Here is a 19,248-nt window from a genome sequence, read left to right as displayed (position 1 = left end):
TAGCTAGCGATACTGAGCATCCTTTCATGTGTCTCTGGATCCTCTGTATGTCCTCCTTGGAGAAGTGTCTGCTCAAGTCCTTTGCCCACTTTTTAATTGGGTTGCTTGATACAATTTATATTGTGACATGTAGTAGGTGAAGGTTTACAACTAGGCTGCAGCCTTTGTCTCTCTTGGCCCCACCTCTCATTCTTCTGTCTTAAATGCTACCCAGCCCCACACAATACTGTCCCTCTTCTTTCATTTGCACCCACCTCTTCGCACTCATTTTCTTAGCACCATCCGTGATATTCAGTTTAAAGTGTGACTCTCACAGACGTCATTGACACCGGCTTTATTTTTTTTTATCCAACTGCGGAAGGTTTCTCTTTAATAGGAGAATTTAAACCATTCACATTTATTGTCACAACGGATCTATGTCACTTTTCTGGCATTTAATTTTATGCTTCCTGACTCGTTTTCCCTTTATTTTCTGCATTTTATGGTACTTCTCAAATTTCTTTTCCTTTTTATTTATTCTGTTATCTGCAGAAATTCCTTGCAGAATTTTTTTTAACAATGGTATGTAGGTAGTGTAGATCTGAGCCCATTTTCACTCGAGACTTTCATTCTTGTACATGAAAGATAAGTTGACTGGGAAGACATTGTTGGTTCATTTTGTTTTTCTCAAAATTCCAAAGTTATTATCTCATTGTCTTCTGTCTACAATACTGTGGGGAGTTTGATGCCTCTATTCGTTATCTATTGCTACGTGATAAATTCCCTCAAAACTCAGTGATTTAAAGCAAGAAGCATTTACTATCTCATAATTTATGTGGTTCAGGAATTTAAGAGGGGCTTGACTGGGTGGTTCCAGATCAAGGGCCCTCATGAGATACAGCCATGATCTGTATTGGCCAGGGTCATGGTCAAGTGAAGCCCTGACTGGGATGCAGGATATCCCTCTAAGACGGCTCACTCCCCCAGCTGTTGGCTGGAGGCCTCAATTCTTCCCCTCAAGGGCTTATGCAAAGGCTGCTTGCGAGTGTTCCCGGGGCTTTGAGAGGCAGCTGGGGGTTGCAGGGGTCTCCACCAGAAGAGCCAGGCCAGGTCCCTTCCCCACATTCCCACAGACAGTTCTCATTCCTCTCACATCTGGTCCCCAAAGCCCAGCTGCCCCACCTGCCCCAGCCTCCAGGTGCTCTCCCAGGCTGTGCAGCTGCAGGGTGGGCCTGGCAGAGGACAGCAAGGGGCAGGGAAAGCTCACATCTGTGGAAACATGCCTGGGCACAGTGAATGGCTCTGGGGAAGGTACCCCAACCCCTGCCAGCCTCTAGGCCTATCTGGGTCTTGGCCCCTATATTCCATCCCGGAGGCCATTTTCCCTAACTGGTCAGTGTGGGGTCTTTGGATGATAGAATCAAGTACCACCCCCGACCATGGCCAGGGCCTCTCTCACCCCTCCCCCAAAGCTTCTCCTCCCAGTCAACCCAAGCTGACCTCTCTGCCCTGCCCCCGGCACACCCCCTCCCCTGTCCATGCCGCTCTGTTCTCACAATGTGGTCAACCGTTTGAGTTCCCAAGAATCTGCCTGTCTTCCAGACCCAGCCTCCAGGGTAGGGACAATGGGGAATGAGCTAATCCCACCCAGAACTGAGCCCAAAGTTGTCAGTCTCTGCACCACTAAACATCGGTGGCCCCCACCCGGGTTCCTGAGCCCCGTGATGGCTGACCCACTGCGTGTGCTGCCCCCACCACCATGGGCAGGAGGGCTCTGGGGGTGGGGGGAGGGCGCTGTCTGCAGCAGCCACCCTCCCTGTTGCAGGTCGTCAGGGACCACAGGTGCCACCAAGATGTTCCGAGGCTCCTGTTCCGCCCTCCTGCTCTGGGGGCTCCTGGGAGCTCTGCATGCCCAGCAGCAGCAGGTCATCGCACCAGAAACCTCAGAGAGAAGCAGCTGTCCAGGTACAGCCGCTGGGGCTGGGGCTCCTACAATAAGCAGAGGGCACAGCAGGGACGGCTGGTGGGGAGCCAGGGCCCTGCATGCAGGGGTGGCCGTTGTGAGGCAGAGCCCAGGACCGCCCACGTGCACAGGGTCTCAGGACGGCCCACCACAGGGCCTCGGTGTGCAGCCCAGTGACTCCTCCCGTGTCCCCCAGAGAAAGCCGACTGCCCAGTCAATGTGTACTTTGTGCTGGACACCTCGGAAAGCGTCACCATGCAGTCCCCCACCGACAGCCTGCTCTACCACATGCAGCAGTTTGTGCCACAGTTCATCAGCCAGCTGCAGGACGAGCTGTACCTGGACCAGGTGGCCCTGAGCTGGCGCTACGGCGGCCTGCACTTCTCCGACCAGGTGGAGGTGTTCAGCCCGCCAGGCAGCGACCGGGCCTCTTTCATCAAGGGCTTGCAGGGCATCCGCTCCTTCCGCCGCGGCACCTTTACCGACTGCGCACTGGGCAACATGACCAGGCAGGTCCAGCAGCAGGGGACCAAGGGCGCGATCAACTTCGCGGTGGTCATCACCGATGGCCACGTCACTGGCAGCCCATGTGGTGGCATCAAGCTGCAGGCTGAGCGGGCCCGCGAGGAAGGCATCCGGCTCTTCGCTGTGGCCCCGAACCGGAACCTGAATGAACAGGGCTTGCGTGAAATCGCCAGCGCACCCCACGAGCTCTACCGCAGTAACTACGCCACCATGCGGCCGGACTCCAGCGAGATCGACCAGGACACCATCAACCGCATCATAAAGGTCATGGTGAGTAGCCATGGCATCCCAACTTCCCAGGGCCACCGTCAACCCACAAGTGTGGGGTGGAGGGTGGGTTCGGGAGCCCCGAGACCTGGTCCCTGGGCACCAGCCTCAGTTTACCTTCTGTGAGGTAAGCCTGGTCAGGGTCCCACCAGGCTTCCCTGGCTTCCCTGGCTGATGCAGAGTGGCCCCGATCTCCTCCAGCTCGTGGCTAACCCGGGTTTCTCTCTGTCTTTTCTGCAGAAACATGAGGCCTATGGAGAGGTGAGAGGCAATGCTGTCCCTACCAGCCCTGTTGGGTGTGTCCTGGGCCCTCTCAGGCGCTCACCCAGCAGAGATTACACACTTCGCCCACCGTGCCAGCCCCCTGGCACTGCCAGGGAGAGAGACCCCTCTGCTCCCTGTAGGGCCCGAGACTCTTGAGTTTGGTACTATGGCTTCTGATCCAAACCTTGCAGTTTGAACCCAGGAGGTCAACATTAGGGTCATCCACCAAGCACATGCCAAGTGGGTGAGCACTGAGGCTGAGGGTGGCCTCCTAGACTGACAAGCTCCGCCCCCCTGAACCCAGTCAAGTGGACGGTTGGATGCCCGGCACAGGATGTGCAGCCCCGGGTCCCTGACATGCTCCGTGCCTGTGCACCCAGCTCCAGCTCACGGGCTGGGAAGGAGTGTTTCCCACTCGGCGAGGCTCCTGCCAGCACATGGTCCCCGGAAGAGCTGCGCACAGCCCAGCAGTGTGACACTCGAGCACGCGGGTGCCAGCCGACCGCTCCTTCACCCCTGCTCCTGTTAGTCACCACTCAGCCCAGCCTCGGTTTCCAAAGCTGGCCTAGAGCGCATATAGACCCCCGCGCTGGGGGGCACCTCCTGACTCCAGCCCTTTTTCCAGCCCCGTGCTCAGGATGGCCTGCCCCCAGCAGGCTGGGGGCCTGGGCAGCGTCTTCCCTCCCTCCCAGCTGGACGTGTCATGCTGCCCTCACGCTGTCCCTTGCTTCCTATTTCAGTGCTACAAGGTGAGCTGTCTGGAGATCCCCGGGCCCCCTGGTCCCAAAGGCTACCGCGGACAGAAGGTAAGATACCCAGCCCACCCTGGAGTCCACCCTGCTGGGAAGCCCCCAGTCCCTCTTGAACCATGCATTTCGGGCCAACTACACTTTGATGGGTTCAATGCTTCTGACCCTGGAGGAACTAAAACTCCATTTTATCTGCTTCCTTTTAAATGACATTGTGAGGAAAGTAGAGACATTTTTGAAATTAGGGCTTGCCATTAAAATGCTCACATAAAGCAAACAAGTTGGTATCACAGGCAGCTCGAGGGCAAGGGCTGCCCAGGCCAGTGTGGAGTCGGAGCTGGGCACCCGCCCCCCCCCGGACTGCGGGTCAGACCACAACAGGCCCTCCACTGACAGAGGTCAGGATTCTCTGAGGTCAAGGCTGCTGACCCTACGCTGGGATATCCTGATGTGGTGTTGCCATTGTCGCCTGGCAGGGACCAGCAGCTGAGCCGTGCTGACACGGAGCCTGTCACTCTTCCATCTCCCAGGAACCAGTGACAGGGTCCCTAATGGCCTACCCCACCCCTCCCTGCCTCAACTTACCCCTTTTCTGTTGTCTGTTTTTAGGGTGCCAAGGGCAACATGGGCGAGCCTGGAGAGCCCGGACAGAAAGGGCGACAGGTACGTGCCCTCCCACCCAGCCCGGCAGCCTCTGCTCTCCATGCTGGAATTATACCCATGGCCGTTTGTTCTTCCGCAGGGGGACCCAGGCATTGAAGGCCCTATCGGATTCCCAGGACCCAAGGCAAGTTGCACCCAGCCCTGCTCCAGTGGCTGGGGACACTGGAGACAAGCCAAGGGCTGCCTGGCTCCCAGTGGGACCAGCCCAAAGGGCCAAGATGTCTCTGGTCCAGCCTGCCTCCCTCCCCTAACTCAAGGAAGTGAAGCACCTCAGTATTTTGAGTATTGTCCCCAAACCAAATGTCTATACTGAGCCTCAGTCATGTCTCCCTACCCAAGGTTGATGACCACTAGCCCGCTCTGGTGACCTGCTGGGTCACACACACACTCCCCACCATAATGCTGCTTTTCTTTCCTTCCGACCTCAGGGTGTTCCTGGCTTCAAAGGAGAGAAGGTGAGATTCCAGCTCCCAGTAGCCAGATTCCACTTGGTGTCTGCTTGAGCCTCAGCTCCAACTCCGCACAGCATCCTCAGCGAGCTTGTGGTTCCTGCTGGGGGCACTATATGGCTTTGTGCTGTGGTGGCCTTGTTCTGGGGTCCTCCTGGCCTCGCATAGGGCCAAGGGCAGAACAGGGCCCCTAAGGTAGGGGGTCTGTGATGCTGCAGATCTGAGCTCACAGCCTCACTTTCCTTCTGCACAGGGAGAATTTGGAGCTGACGGGCGGAAGGTAAGACATGTGTAGGGCCAGGCGGGCAGGGCACCCCACCTTCCTGCTCCTCCAAGGGAAGACAATCAGGTCTGACAACAGTCCCCTCTCCCTTCTCCCTCCAGGGTGCCTCCGGCCTGCCGGGCAAGAATGGGACCGATGGACAGAAGGTAGAGAGCTCCCCGGGCTGCATCCCAGGCTGGGCAGGGGGATCATGCCCTGCAGCATCTCTCAGGCTCCCGGGTCCTTCCCTGGGGCCTGGCCTCTCCCCAGTGGCTGCAGCAGTCCCAGTCTGTGCCTGTGCTGCGGACTCAGGACAAACGAGGCCATTGCAAGGGCAGGAATGGACACTTGCCTCTGAAAACCATGGCCCAGCCTCACAGGAACTTCCAGTGTATTCTGCACAACCCCACACTGGCCTGAGTGGCAATTCACACACATACACGCATGCACACAAACATCTTGTGCATGCACTCACCCATGCACACACATCACGTGTGCATATAGGCATGCACACAAGTGGAGGAGGCACTCTGGCACTTGTGCCACAGCCACACTTGTGCCACGGCCACTGTCCCGCTCCCACAGCGATGCCACCATGACAGTCAAGCCGTTAAAACACACAGTGGCACGTGTGTGCCCAGTGCTCGTAGGCTGGCACGGACTGCACCTGTGCCTGTCCCATCACATTTACACCTGCCGTTGGCGCATCATCCCCAAACTCTCGCCCCTGATGCATCTTCTGCTCCCCTCTCCTACTTCAGGGCAAGCTGGGGCGCATCGGACCTCCTGGCTGCAAGGGAGACGCTGGGATTCGGGTAAGCATGGCTCTGGCTCCTCTTCGCATGAACGTTAAAACCCTGTGTAGGCGCCAGGCGGGGTCGGGAAAGCTGGGAGTCCCTGAGCTTGGTTTCTTTCTTCGGCCCTGCCCTGCCCCTCCCTGTCCCTACCCAGGAACCAGACTGGGTTGGGGTCACAACAGGATGAAGTGGCCTCGGGGCAGCTGCTCCCCAGAGTCCTGACAGCTCGGCTCTGAGGTTTATCTGGTTGTCCCACCCAAGTCTGGCGGGTTCTGGCCACCGAGACCCAAGTGGAGCATCCAATCCAGATGATGTGTGTGTGGGCAGGGGGGTGGCTGGTCACCATTCCCACGTCAGCTGGCCTTGAGCTAGTGGGGAAACCCCAAGTGCAGTTCTCAGTCAGAGACCCAGACAGCTTCTTTCCCCATTTTCTCGCAGGGCCTCGACGGCTACCCAGGGGACGCAGGTAGCCCTGGGGAACCTGGAGACCAGGGTGCCAAGGTAGGTGGCCTAGCCCACGGGTCAGTGGCCAGAGCAGACCAGGGTCCCTGCCCTCCAGGTGGCCTTCTCCCTGCTGCGGTGCTGGGCCCCTGGGGGATGCACTTAGGCTGGGAAGCACAGCAGAGGGGCCTGTCCCTGTAGACCAGGCAGAGGGGGCAGGAGGCTTAGTTGTGTCCTGCCTGGGGGCTGTGGGGTGCCCTCTCAGGTCCTCTCCAACTGTGTCTAACTCGGAGCTGAGTGTCGCAGCTTGGGCAGCTTCACGATGTCTGAATGGCCACAGCAACAAGCCCGCCCTCCTGCCAGGCCTCCAGGGGGGCTCTTGTGGAAGGCTCTCAGATGCCTTTGGGGTTCTGCCTCTTAGGCCACCTGAGGTATCGCTCTGCCCACCTGTATTCATTCCCTGGCCAGCAGCCTCAGACAGGGGCCGTGTCTGATTTATTCACCTGTGGAGCTGAATGGGGGGCCCTGTTGCCCAAGAGTGTGCCCCACCAGCATGGTAGGGAAGGCGCATGCCCCCAGCCCCCCAGAGTCCTGTCCCTGGCCCACATCCAAAGGACGTGAGGCTGATTTCTCCAAACCCTTCCAGGGGGACCCTGGCCGCCCGGGACGCAGAGGGCCCCCAGGAGACGATGGAGCCAAGGGAAGCAAGGCAAGTGCCCCCGGGGGTCCCTGTTTTCCTGCCCCAGCCACACACCGCAATGCCCACTGGGCCAGCAGAAGTGGGGGGCAGGACAGAGAGCAGGCACCCTCGCCAGCCCAATGCCCGAGCAGGTGACCAGCCTCTCTGTCCTGTGGCCGGGTGACAGATCACCCACTCCTCAAGTCACACCGGGTCCCACCTGACCAAATAGGGCCAAGCCTGCTCATGTGGCCCAGGTCATCCCACCTGGCTGAGCTGTCACCTCCCCACAGGGCTACCAAGGCAACAGTGGAGCCCCAGGAAGTTCTGGTCTGAAAGGAGCCAAAGGCGGGCCCGGGCCTCGAGGACGCAAAGGCGAGCCTGTGAGTCCACACCTCTCAGGCCCCTCCAGCCCAGGGTCCAGAGCACTGCCTGCCCAGCCCCTCCTGGCCTGTGCCCTGCTTGGGCCCCTCTGAGCCCGAAGGGCCCAGTGTGGGTCCACACGCCCCTTGCAGAGGAGGAAAGGGTCAGCCACACCCCTGCCGGACACTCAGTGCCCATGAAGTGGCCCAGCATCCCCACCTTGCCCTCCCACAGGCCACCCCTGAGGGCTGAATGAAGGCCCAAGCACACACTCCATGGGTCCAACATAAGCATCCTCATGCCACCAAGCCAGCCCTGGGGTGCCCTGCCACAGGGCAAAAGGGGCCCACTTCCAGGGTTGGTCCTCTAGGAGGCGCATGTCGAGGCCTGGCCTGGCCTGGCCTCAAAGTGAGCTGAGTGGCACACTGATAGCCAGTACAAGCCAGGTCCCAATCACATCAGCTGAAAGGTGACCTGGACTGGCAGCTGACCAGGAGCCCCCTCCCCACATCGTTTCCTAAATCCTTGGCTGGGATCACACCGACCGGGCGGAGGATGAGGGTCTAGGCTAAGGCCCTCTTGAGGGGCTTCCAGACCCCAAAATCAGAGTCCCCATGGGTAGGGGCTCTCCCTGTCGCCCCCACCCACATGCCCACTCTCTACAGGGGCGCAGAGGAGACCCTGGAGCCAAGGGCGGCCCAGGCAGCGATGGCCGCAAAGGCGAGAAGGTGAGTGTCTGTGCCTGGGAGGCACCGGTGCTGAGCCAGGCTCCCACCATGGTGCTGGTGGTCCTGTGGCAAGGGAGAACAAATGTGGCCCCAGGGCCTCTCAGTGGGGACACTCCCTGAAAGGGCTGGGGAAGCGAGAGGCAGCCAGGGCATCCCCACCTGCACTGCCTGCGGAGGAACCTGGGTGGGGCTCGGCCAAGTTCACTCACACAGCACACAGCACACAGCACACAGCCGTGAAGTCTGCCAACTGCTCCGCCCACAGGCTCCCGCCACATGCACATGCTCCTGCAGCTGGGCAGGGTGTCCTGTCTTTGGGGCAGAATCAGAGTTTCCTGTGCAGCGTGGGTGAAGGGCTGAGGGGGGCCCCTCCTGTGGAAACAGGTGGTGATCCTGCCCAAGCTGCAAGAGGCTGCTGTTCCTATGTCACCCCCACAATCTGGGGCCCTCTCCAGAAAGTGTGGCATCCTCCTGCTGCACCTCCTCCCCCACACCCCTGATAACTGGGCTCTCTTCTCACAGGGTGACCCTGGCTCCGAGGGGCCCCGGGGCCTGGCTGGGGAGATCGGCAGCAAAGGAGCCAAGGTAAGTGGGGGGCAGGCAGCATCCAGCACCCTGGCTGGAGGAGGCTGAGCCTGGGACCCCCTGCCCCTCCCCTGCCCTTCCTTCCCTGCAGTCCCTGCCCGGGACCTTCTGGAGGGTGGCGGCTCTCCCCACCCTACGACGTCTGCAGTGTTGATGATCGGGTCTCTGAGGTGCCCTTCCTTTCCAGGGAGACCGAGGCCTGCCTGGACCCAGAGGTCCCCAGGGGGCTCTGGGGGAGCCCGGGAATCAGGTCAGTGGCAAAGCACCTGGGAGGGGCCTGCAGCTCCCGGGCTGAGGCCCCTGTCTGTCCTTTAGCCTCACTGTCTAACTTCCCTGCCCTATAGTGCCATTTGGGTTCTCCTGTCCTCGGCAGGACACTGTCCCCATGGCAAACTGAGGCAGTGGGACAGGGGCCAAGGGTCCCTGTGCACCTCACATCCTAATCCTGCCCTGAATGGTCCAGCTTTACCAGGTGGAGGGTGGGGGGCGAGCAGGAAGCAGAGATGGGGCCTGGGAGCCCCGAGGAGGTACATGGAGGGGGAGGAGCCAGGCAATGACCCTCGGGGCAGCAAGGCAGTGTCACCCGGTGGTCAGAGCTGAGCAAAGTCAGTCTGCACCAATTCCCCTCTTTCTCGCTGCCCTCAGGGATCTCAGGGAGACCCCGGTGATGCTGGTCCCCGTGGAGAATCAGGACAGCCTGGCCCAAAGGTACACCCCCTCGCGGCCTGGCTGGACTAGAGAGGTGGAGGTGGTGGGGGGGCGGGGGGCACTGAGGTTGTTTTCAGCTCTGGAGGGAGGCTGCCTGCAGTGCACCTACCAGCCCCCAGTGTGGGGGCCCAGCAGGGGGCTGGGCAGCCACTGCAGTTCTCGCCCTGGTGGGGAGCATGCCCTCCCCAAAGCCCAGCCCCACCGGCCCTCAGTCCATGCTGACTGTTCATGTTTCCCACTGGACCTGCCCCGATGGGCCCACCCTTCGTCCAGGGAGACCCCGGCAGGCCTGGAATCAGCTACCCAGGACCCCGAGGAGCGCCTGTAAGTCCTGGCATAGGATGGGAGCTTCAGGGAGGGGCAGGCATCTCTGGAAAGGCCCTGAAGGTTCCCACCGGTTCCCCAGAGGGCCTTCGTCCTGGGGGACAGGGTGCGGAAGGGGCACCAGAGGCACACCCTGGGGGCGGACGCAGGGCCCCCAGGAACTGTCCGGACGCAGTGTGGGCAGCATTCACCCACAGGTTATGATGGCTGAGACCACGAGGGGAGAGAAGGGGTGTGGGAAACCCATAGGTCCCCAGCTATGTCCCAGGGTTAGCACATCGGCTCTCAAGGGTCTGTGCCCAGTAATTCCCTTCCTTTCTTCCAGGGAGACAAAGGCGAGCCAGGCTTACCTGGCCCTGAGGTACGTGGGGCCCCTCTGCATGCACCTGGGGTGGCCCATGCCCTGCTTCCCATGGCTGGAGCGCCATGCCCCTCCCCTCATGCTTGGCCACCAGCAGCTGCCCCGTGCTGAGTGCTGAGTGCTGAGTGCTGAGTGCTGAGTGTGGTGGACGGCCAGCCGAGCACAGTCTCTGTCAAACCCAAATCTGGGTCCCCTGAGATGCCCTGTGCTGTTGCCATCTAACTGAGCCTGAGAGCCAGGCACAGGTCCTTCTGCCCTAAAGCCATGTCCCCAGCGGACTCTGCAGACTCGCCGGAGGCCTGGGGAGGCTGGGTGGGGGTGAGCTCTTCCACAGATGTCCCCTCTGCTGGCCTAATCTGTGTGTCCTGTGTCTCAGGGGGGCAGAGGCGACTTCGGAGTGAAAGGAGCACCAGGGCTAAAAGGAGAAAAGGGCGAAACTGTAGGTGTCCCCCCCCACCATTCCTCCTCCTCCTCCCTCCCCCTCCTCCCCCACATCCTTCCTCCCCACCCGTCTCCTTCCCCCGCCCCGCCTCCGCCGTCTCTCCTTGTCCTGGAAACCTGAGGGTGTGCAGGGATCACCTAGGTGTTTGCTGAGCCCACTTGTCCTTCTTCTTCTCAGGCAGATCCTGGTCCCCCTGGTGAGCCAGGTCCTCGGGGGGCGAGAGGAGACCCGGGACCTGAGGTAGGTCAATCGCAGGTTCATGTGGCCTTCATGCCATAGTCCCTGGGCAGCCAGGCCAGCACACACCCTGCACCACAGGGCTCTGTGCCCGTGGTGGAAGTGCAGGGTCAATGTCCAGGGACCCTGCCCGGCCTCACCGTGACAGCAGTCACCTCTCACTGTCATCCTTCTTCCTCCAGGGAGAGCCCGGCCCCCCCGGAGACCCCGGCCTCACGGTAGGTGTCACCCAGAGACGGTATCCATATCCTTCCTCCTAAAACCAAAAAAACTAGGGCAGCAAGGACAACGTCAAAAGGCAAGGTCAGCAGGAGTGGGGTTAGTGCAAGGTCAGAGAGCAAGGACAAGCAGGGGTGAGTTAGGGTCAGGGTGGCAGGGGGAGGTCAGAGGCAAGGGGAGCAGGCCACAGACCCTCCCTGCGGTAGGACCCCAGCGCCCTCCGGGTTCCCTGTCCCAGCTGGGATGACCCCTGTGTTGCAGGAGTGTGACGTCATGACCTACGTGCGGGAGACGTGTGGGTGCTGTGGTGAGTCTCGGCCCCACAGGGTGGTGCTGCTGGGCTGCCCCGGGCTGTCGCCCAGGGGTCGAGGTTGGGGTCATTGTTTGAGTCCCGCTCTCCCCCTGTGGGACCATTTCCCACCATGCACTTGGCTGTGCGCCCCAGTCCTGGGTCAGCATATACAGCCATAGCCCTTTCCCCCACCCCCACCCCCCTGGCCCGTAGACTGTGAGAAGAGATGTGGTGCCCTGGACGTGGTGTTCGTCATCGACAGCTCTGAGAGCATCGGCTACACCAACTTCACACTGGAGAAGAACTTCGTCATCAATGTGGTCAACAGGCTGGGGGCCATCGCCAAGGACCCCAAGTCCGAGACAGGTTAACCACACCCTCAGGGGCGGGGGCGGGAGACCCATGGGCAGGACATCCTGGGACCCAGTCCTGGGAGGGACGTGACGTTCACTTGGTCGACGGTCCCAAGGCCCCCACTTGAGGGTGGCGGGTGTGGGCAGCAGTAACACGGCTCAGGCCAGCCCCTCACACCCACACCTGGCCACCGCAGGGACTCGAGTCGGCGTCGTGCAGTACAGCCACGAGGGCACCTTCGAGGCCATCCAGCTGGACGATGAGCGCATCGACTCGCTGTCCAGCTTCAAGGAGGCCGTCAAGAACCTCGAGTGGATCGCGGGCGGCACCTGGACGCCCTCAGCCCTCAAGTTCGCCTACAACAAGCTGATCAAGGAAAGCCGGCGCAAGAAGACCCGCGTGTTCGCGGTGGTCATCACAGATGGCCGGCACGACCCCCGGGACGACGACCTCAACCTGCGGGCGCTGTGCAACCACGATGTCACCGTGACAGCCATCGGCATTGGGGACATGTTCCACGAGAAGCATGAGAGTGAGAACCTCAACTCCATCGCGTGTGACAAGCCCCAGCAGGTGCGCAACATGACACTCTTCTCCGACTTGGTGGCCGAGAAGTTCATCGACGACATGGAGGACGTCCTGTGCCCTGGTGAGCAGCAGCAGGGCCTCACACCCCCCCTGGCCTGTCAGCCCTCGTCCCTGCAGGAGGGGAGGGGACCTCAGAAGGGAAGTGGCCGGGGCCTTGGTGGGCCACTGAGGAAGCCCAGCACCCCCCAGCAGCACAGCCTGACCGGGACCCCGGCCTCCTTTCCTCTCTCCTAGACCCCCAGATCGTGTGCCCGGACCTCCCCTGCCAAACAGGTAACATGCGGTGCCACTAAGTGCCCCTCCCTGGACTAACAGTGGCCGGGGCCCAGAGGGTCGCACAGGGAAGTGCACTGTGGGGCCCCTCCTTAGTGAGAAGCCCTCTGACTGGAATCTCGGCCCAGAGCCCTGGAACCCTCAGCCCCCTGGGCCCCAGCAGCTCTGAGGAGGGGGCATGGAGGGCTCAGCCGACTTCAGCAGCCCACCCACCTGGCACATGCGTGGAGCAGGTGCTGTTGGCCTGGCCCTGCTCTTGGTGCCCACGTGCTCAGGCCTGGTGGTCTCTGCCCGAGAGACAGACACTCAGGGCCATCCCCACCCCACCCCATCCCCACCCCTCATCCCCCCTCCAACCCCACTAGCTGCCCCAGGAGGCTGTTGTGCTAGCTCCTGCAGACCCCTGAGGGCTCATCCGTCTCCCCTCAGGGGCAGACTCCAGCTCCGGGTTAGGGATCTGTGCCCCCTCCCCACACAGTGCATTGTGTGCATGGCTGGGACCCTGGGGTGTGCAGAAGCTGTCTCCAAGGCATCTTCCAGGGGTGAGGGATCTGCCAGAGGCAGAAAGGGGCAAGACAGCATTGTCACTCCTCTGGGACCGTGCTGACACCTCTGCAGCCCCACCAGGACCGGGAACCACAGCACCCACTCAGGTGTCCCAGGGCGGCAGGAGCTGAGCCCCTGTTGGCAAGCCATGGGTTACCCCCCACCCCGGGTCCTGGAACCAGGGCTGGCCCCTCCTGCTGAGTGACAGGCAACTGCCCAGGGTGGGTTGAGGGAAGGACTGGAGCTGACTCTGAAAGGTGAGGCTGCCATGAAAGGTACGGGCCAGCCATGCTGGCCAGTCCGCAGAGGTCACCCATGTCTGCACCCGAGGCCAGCGTTCCTAGGCTTGTGCACGGGCTCCTAGCCAGTGGCTGGGGCCCACCGAGCAGGTTCAAAGGTGCTGAGATACCTTCAGGAAGGAATGTGTTGAACTGGGGGCCAGGGTCCCCACTTATTCTGACAAGGAAATGCTCCTCGAAGTTGTCTCTATGGACCCCAGAGACTGTCTGGGCCTGGGGTCTCCAGAGTCAGCTGAGGACAGCTGTGTGGTGGCCAGAACCACCCCAAACTGGAGATGCTGCCCAGGGCCTCCACCCCTCCTGAGTCAAGGGAGCCCAGCTCCCCACTGAGACCCAGTCAGCCCACAGGCTGTGCCCTATCCCCAGGGCACCCCAGTCTTTTGGGGGTGGGTCCCACAGTAACTGTGGCCCCACTAGGGAGAAACCAGACCCCAAACCCTAGTACCTGGCATCCTCACCCCGGCCCTGACCTCACTGCCATTCAGTGGTAGCTGAGGTTCTTTGTAGGTGCTCCCGGCAGAGCTGAGGAAGGTCTCTCCACCCCTCGAAGCTCCCCACCTCCTCACTCCCCTCCCTCGGATCAGTGGGTTTTGTCAGATGGTGCGTCTGGGGCTGGTGATGTGATCTCGAGGTTGTTCTTCAGCCTGTTGGTGTGATGGACGTGGCAGCTGATTTTCCAGTGTTGAACTAGCCTTGCAGACCAGGGCAACCCTGCTTGGTCGTGGAGTGTGTTTTCTGTATTGTGGGACTCGATTTGGCTGATTTTTGTTGATTTTTGTGGCCTTTGTCTGGTTTCAGCATTAGAGTAACGTGGGCTCCCCCAAGACAGTGACCTGGCCTGCCCTGAGCCCCCAGGACCTGGCAGAGAAAGGGAACAGGCCCCTTGAAGCCCCCCCCCCGCATTGTCTTTACCACCTCCCCCCAAACTGACAGGCTCATAACCTTGTCAGGAAGTAGAAATTTCCAAGTAAAACAGACACTGTGACCAGAGAGAAGAAAGCAGATGTGACTACAGAATGTGCTGTGACACACAGAGACTGTCCTGTGGCAGGCTGGGTGGCCTCCAGCGTTTCAGGGCTGCAAACAGGCACTGGTGGGCGGGGGTGCCACCACCTCTGGCATGGCCATGGCCTTCCAGGCCAAACAGCCCCGCCCACCCAGAGGTCCAGCCACGCCTGGGGCAGCCTGACTGTGTCGGAACCACGAGAGTGTCCAAGAGAAACAGAGCGGCAGAGACAGATTTCACTCCGAGATCACCGCTGCAGGAGAGAGGGGGCCCAGGGTAGCCTGAGCCCGGCGTCCTGCAAACAAAGGCAGGGGACTCTGTAAGGGCTGGCGCACTGAAGGAAAGGCACCGAGGGCATGGGGGTGGGGGTCCAGCCACCTGGGCTTGCTGACCAGCATGTACCCAGGGGAGAGACGGACTCCTTAGCCATGCAGGACAGGAGGCGGTGGTGCAGGTTGGGGCACGGTGCCCACAGAAGTGAGGCCCAGACCTCCAGGGGCTGGGAGAGAGGGCGGGAGCATCCCCAAGTGTTTGCCATGTTTGCTGTTTGCCGCTCTGGGGTCCTTTTCTGGGTGGGTGAAAATGGACGTCTCAAAGGGCAGGGAAGGTTTATAACTGCCGGCTTTCGAAAGTAACCGTTTGGAGAGGGGCCCTGTCGTCAGGTTTGGGCCACGGCGTGCAGCAAGTTCTCCTGGCAACGTGGAGGATTGTAAGGAGCTGGCTCCTCATCCCGGGGTCCCTGTGAGCAGTCAGCAGCCATACTAGAGTCTGATCAGGTCTCAGTGCAGTGGTCTGAGCCGAGAGTCTTGTCATTAGTTCCTGAGGTCTGTGGGGACAAGAAGGACCTGTGCTCCATCTCCTCGGCATATGCCCTGCTGCTGGCCCCCAAAGCCCTGGCACTGCAGTGTCCCCATCTCCTCGTCTGACCCCTCTTCCCGGCTTTGGCTCTAACTCACCTCCAAGGAGAGAGGCCCAAGGAGGGCGGCTGGAGGCCCACTCACGCCGCCCACGTCCCTTAAAGCCTTCTCTGGATGCCCCGCAGATGGATGGCGGCCTGGCGATGTGCCCCCGGTCACCTTCCTCCGCACGGAAGAGGGCCCGGACACCTCCTTCCCCACGAGCATCCCCCAGATCCAACAGTTGCTAAACGCCACGGAGCTCACGCAGGACCCGGCTGCCTACTCCAGGCTGGTGGCCGTGCTGGTCTACACCGCGGAGCGGGCCAAGTTCGCCACAGGAGGCGAGCGGCAGGAATGGATGGAGCTGTTCATTGACACTTTTAAGCTGGTTCACAGGGACATTGTGGGCGACCCCGAGACCGCGCTGGCACTCTGCTGAAGCCACAGGGCTGCCGATGCTCGGAGAGGCCGGAGCTGCCCCAACAGGGCCGCCCACATTCGCTCCCCAGGCTGCCTGCCGTGTGCTGGGATCTCTGACAACAGAAATCTCTCAGTCTGGAGGTCAGACCCCAAACCAAGGTGTCGGCAGGGCCAGGCTCCCTCCAGGGGCTCCAGGGAGGGTCCTCCTGCCTCTCCTAGCTGCCTGCGTGGTCACATGGCATTCCTTCTGTCGCCCACCCTCCCTCTGCCTTCCTTATAAGGACCCAGGGGGCATTTAGGGCCAACCAGGTAACCCTGGACAATCTCCCATCTCAAAGTCTGTAATTTAGTCCTATCTGAAAGCCCTATTTCACCATATAAGGGCACATTCACAGGCTTCGGGATTAGGATGTAGGCATTTGGGGGGACAGTATTCAGCCGACCCCACCACCCTAGTCCAGCTGAGCTGTCTCACACGTTTGAGGTTAAGAGTCGCCCAATAAGGCAACCCTGTCCAAGCTGCTGTCCAACAGGCTGGAAAGGGACCATGGGTACTGCCTCCTTGTCCTCCACCAGTCCCAGGCCCTTGGGGACCACAGAGGCGCCCCATCTCAGAGGCACGCTCAGGGCCCCAGCGCCTGCTCCCCCAGAAGCTGCATTAATACAGAGGAGTCCTCATCCTGGGCTGGGGCCCCTACACTCCCTCCTGTCTGTGCCCAGCCCGGTCTGCAGCCAGGGTCTTGCCTCCCTGCCGCACAGGCCCCCTGCCATGGGTTGGGGGTCAGTGGGGGAAGAAGAGGACCTGCAGAGCCCTCCGCCCACCTCAACAGCCCTAGCTCAGCCTCCAGCCTCTGTGCGCATGTTGAGGAAAACCTCCCCCAAACTGGCCCCTCACCACACGTCTGCCTGTTTGTAGGACTCAGGGTCGGAGCGCCCAGAGAACGTGTGCATTTAAAACAGAAGCTGTTCTTCGTTTGCACTGCCATGAACATAAGCTACTTCCTTAATAAGCTCCTTAGAAAAGCATCCCGTCTGCCCGGCACCTCGCAGCGACATACCCAGGTCGGGGTGTCCTGTAGATGCCGCGAGCACATCTTACATGTTCTATAAAAGCTGAGAAACAAAGAACGTGAATGCCTTGCTGTGGTCGGTTGTGTGCTGGGATGGCCTGCTGCTGGGTGGGGTGGCCTGTTGCTGGCTGGGGGCCAGCCGACAGCAGTCACCTGCCCATGTAGGTGGGCGCCACAACAGAGTCAGGTCCTGGGCAGAGGCCCTTGGGCTTTGGTGCTGCAGGTCAGGACCTCCTTCCTGATGGGATACCTGAGCAGCCGGCCTCAGGGATGGGCAGACCTGGGTTGTGAACAAGAGTCATTTTTGGCCCACATCCAGGAGGGGTGCCTATGGGGCAGAGGAGCTGGTTGAGAGTGGGAGGACCAGTCCTGTCCCCACCCCCGCCCAGCCCTGGTGGTGAGGAGGGTTGAAGTCTGGAGCGAGGCGTTGAGGAAGGAGCCTGGCTGCATGACTGGCCAGGTGGCCCCACATGTGTGGGGAGCGGGTTTTCAGGCTGTGCAGGTGCCCACAGCCTTCAGAGGCCCAGCTTCAGTCCTGGCTGCAGCCTGGCCCCAATATTGTCCAGTATGTCCTTGTTGGTCAGCCACCCAGAAGGGGGCCTGGGTCTCTCCTCAGGGAGCAGTGAGACACCTAGGCTACTGCAGGGGTCTGGCCACACTTGTGCCCACTGCCCATCAAAGCCTTGTCCAGTCAGAGGGGACACAGGCTCCTTCTCTTTCCGATGCTCCAAGGGCCAGGAGAAATGGGGCCTGGCCGGCACCAGGCAGCTCTGGGGCAGGAGTACTGAGGGGGTCAGAGCCACAGGTGGGTCCTTGCGTCTGGGTGTCTTCAGGGCCCAGTCTTCGAGGTCTCGTTACACAATTACAAACTTGCTGACAGCCCCTGCCTCTCTCCCACGCCCACTCCCCAACAGACAGTGGCCCTACTGAGGGTATCCGTTTCTTGGGCCAAGTGAAGGGGCTTTGCTTACCCCTTCCTTCCTAGACAGCCTGGAGCAGGTACTAGGCAGAGAGTGCTCGTAGGGTGGAAGGGCCTTCCGTCCCCAGGTCTGGGGACATTTCCTGGTAGAGGCACAACCAAGTGAGACCGTGAAGGTCTGAGGAGACAACAGTGTGGGACACCAGACCCATTGCCTGGGGCTAGGGAGCGTCCCACAACGGTGACTGGTGCAGTGCCCCCAGCTGCAGGGGCCACATTGCTCCAGTGGGTGGGCACAGAGAGACGTGGTGCCGAGCCTGAGCTGGACCACGGTAGGGGTGTGGCCTGGCAGAGGTGTGGCAGGGCCAGGGTGGAGCCAGCCAGGGTTATGCCTGGGTCGCCCCTGCCCACCACCCTTATTTCCCCCCAGAGCTGTATGTGGCCCAGTGCACCCAGCGGCCCGTGGACATCGTCTTCCTGCTGGACGGCTCTGAGCGACTGGGGGAGCAGAACTTCCACAAGGCCCAGCGCTTCGTGGAGGAGGTGTCCCGGCGGCTGACACTGGCACGCAGGGATGACGACCCACTCAACGCACGCATGGCGCTGCTGCAGTTTGGGGGCCCCAGCGAGCAGCAGGTGGCCTTCTCTCTGACCTCCAACCTGACGGTCATCCACGAGGCGCTGGAGAATGCGCGCTACCTCAACTCCTTCTCGCACGTGGGCTCAGGCATCGTGCACGCCATCAACCAGGTGGTGCTCGGCACGCGGGCTGGGGCACGCCGCCACGCTGAGCTGGCCTTTGTGTTCCTCACGGACGGCGTCACGGGCAACAACAGCCTGGACGAGGCAGTGCACTCCATGCGCAAGCAGAACGTGGTGCCCACTGTGGTGGCCGTGGGCAGCGACGTGGACATGGAAGTGCTCTCCAAGATCAGCCTGGGCGACACGGCTGCCATCTTCCGTGAGAAGGACTATGACAGCCTGACCCAGCCGGGCTTCTTCGACAGGTTCATCCGCTGGATCTGCTAGCGCCCCTCACCCTGCCCGGCCTGCGGTCCAGCCCCGCAGGCGCTGTCCTCCTGTCTGTGGTGCTACTCAGCTCCCACAGAGAGAGCTCAGAATGCTGCAGACTCGGTCTCTCTAGGTGTGGGTGTGAAGTCAGGAGTGGAGCACCCCCTATCCCCAGCTCTTCAGGGGTCCCACAGCCCTGGGCACTGCTGCCCATGCCCCTCCTATCTAGCGACACCCTACTACCTACACCCTCCCCAGTCCCAGAGGCTTCCCAGGGCATGAATCAGACCCTTATCAACAGGCCTTGTTTTCCCTCCAGCCCAGCCTCATCCCTGGACTCCCACCCGCCTTCCCAGCACCCTGCAGAGGCGCCCTGCCAGCCCTGCGCACCCCTTAGCCCTGCACCCAGGTCTCCGCCTCACCTCTGGAGGTCACCTGCCTCCATCAGACACAGCTGTGACAGCAGGTCCTTCGTGTCCCTGTATGCACACACCCCAGTCCAATAAAGGCTTTGAACCACCTGCTGCTCCCCAGCCTCCATGCGTCTGTGCCCACAGGGGACTCCT

The 19,248-nt window shown here is 61.1% G+C and overlaps 1 protein-coding gene across 2 annotated transcripts in view; it reads left to right on the top strand.

Moving 5' to 3' along the window:
* The window catches only part of COL6A2 (collagen type VI alpha 2 chain), a 34,090-nt gene extending 14,887 nt beyond the window's left edge, over positions 1 to 19,203 (top strand). The window contains exons 2-28 of one of the 2 annotated variants that reach the window (XM_037065178.1): positions 1,805 to 1,944; positions 2,139 to 2,737; positions 2,975 to 2,995; positions 3,739 to 3,804; positions 4,357 to 4,410; positions 4,490 to 4,534; positions 4,839 to 4,865; positions 5,113 to 5,139; positions 5,244 to 5,288; positions 5,883 to 5,936; positions 6,357 to 6,419; positions 7,006 to 7,068; positions 7,332 to 7,421; positions 8,067 to 8,129; positions 8,652 to 8,714; positions 8,902 to 8,964; positions 9,360 to 9,422; positions 9,696 to 9,746; positions 10,072 to 10,107; positions 10,484 to 10,546; positions 10,727 to 10,789; positions 10,969 to 11,004; positions 11,267 to 11,312; positions 11,511 to 11,663; positions 11,848 to 12,300; positions 12,474 to 12,512; positions 18,102 to 19,203. In XM_037065178.1, the coding sequence (XP_036921073.1) occupies positions 1,833 to 1,944; positions 2,139 to 2,737; positions 2,975 to 2,995; positions 3,739 to 3,804; positions 4,357 to 4,410; positions 4,490 to 4,534; positions 4,839 to 4,865; positions 5,113 to 5,139; positions 5,244 to 5,288; positions 5,883 to 5,936; positions 6,357 to 6,419; positions 7,006 to 7,068; positions 7,332 to 7,421; positions 8,067 to 8,129; positions 8,652 to 8,714; positions 8,902 to 8,964; positions 9,360 to 9,422; positions 9,696 to 9,746; positions 10,072 to 10,107; positions 10,484 to 10,546; positions 10,727 to 10,789; positions 10,969 to 11,004; positions 11,267 to 11,312; positions 11,511 to 11,663; positions 11,848 to 12,300; positions 12,474 to 12,512; positions 18,102 to 18,700 (3,057 nt within the window). In that variant the 5' untranslated portion in view covers positions 1,805 to 1,832 and the 3' untranslated portion in view covers positions 18,701 to 19,203. Of the gene's footprint in view, positions 1 to 1,804; positions 1,945 to 2,138; positions 2,738 to 2,974; positions 2,996 to 3,738; positions 3,805 to 4,356; positions 4,411 to 4,489; positions 4,535 to 4,838; positions 4,866 to 5,112; positions 5,140 to 5,243; positions 5,289 to 5,882; positions 5,937 to 6,356; positions 6,420 to 7,005; positions 7,069 to 7,331; positions 7,422 to 8,066; positions 8,130 to 8,651; positions 8,715 to 8,901; positions 8,965 to 9,359; positions 9,423 to 9,695; positions 9,747 to 10,071; positions 10,108 to 10,483; positions 10,547 to 10,726; positions 10,790 to 10,968; positions 11,005 to 11,266; positions 11,313 to 11,510; positions 11,664 to 11,847; positions 12,301 to 12,473; positions 12,513 to 15,405; positions 16,804 to 18,101 lie in introns of those variants that run through there. The other variant, XM_037065179.1, reaches the window with a different exon arrangement.
* The last annotated feature ends 45 nt before the right edge of the window (positions 19,204 to 19,248 follow it).

This window comes from Sturnira hondurensis, unplaced genomic scaffold (assembly GCF_014824575.4).
Source record: "Sturnira hondurensis isolate 20B ecotype Veracruz unplaced genomic scaffold, ASM1482457v3 Scaffold0015596, whole genome shotgun sequence".
NCBI classification, from domain to species: Eukaryota; Metazoa; Chordata; class Mammalia; order Chiroptera; family Phyllostomidae; genus Sturnira; species Sturnira hondurensis.
The sequence above is the reverse complement of the archived record's forward strand: the minus strand, read 5'-3'. Positions and strand labels throughout refer to the sequence as shown.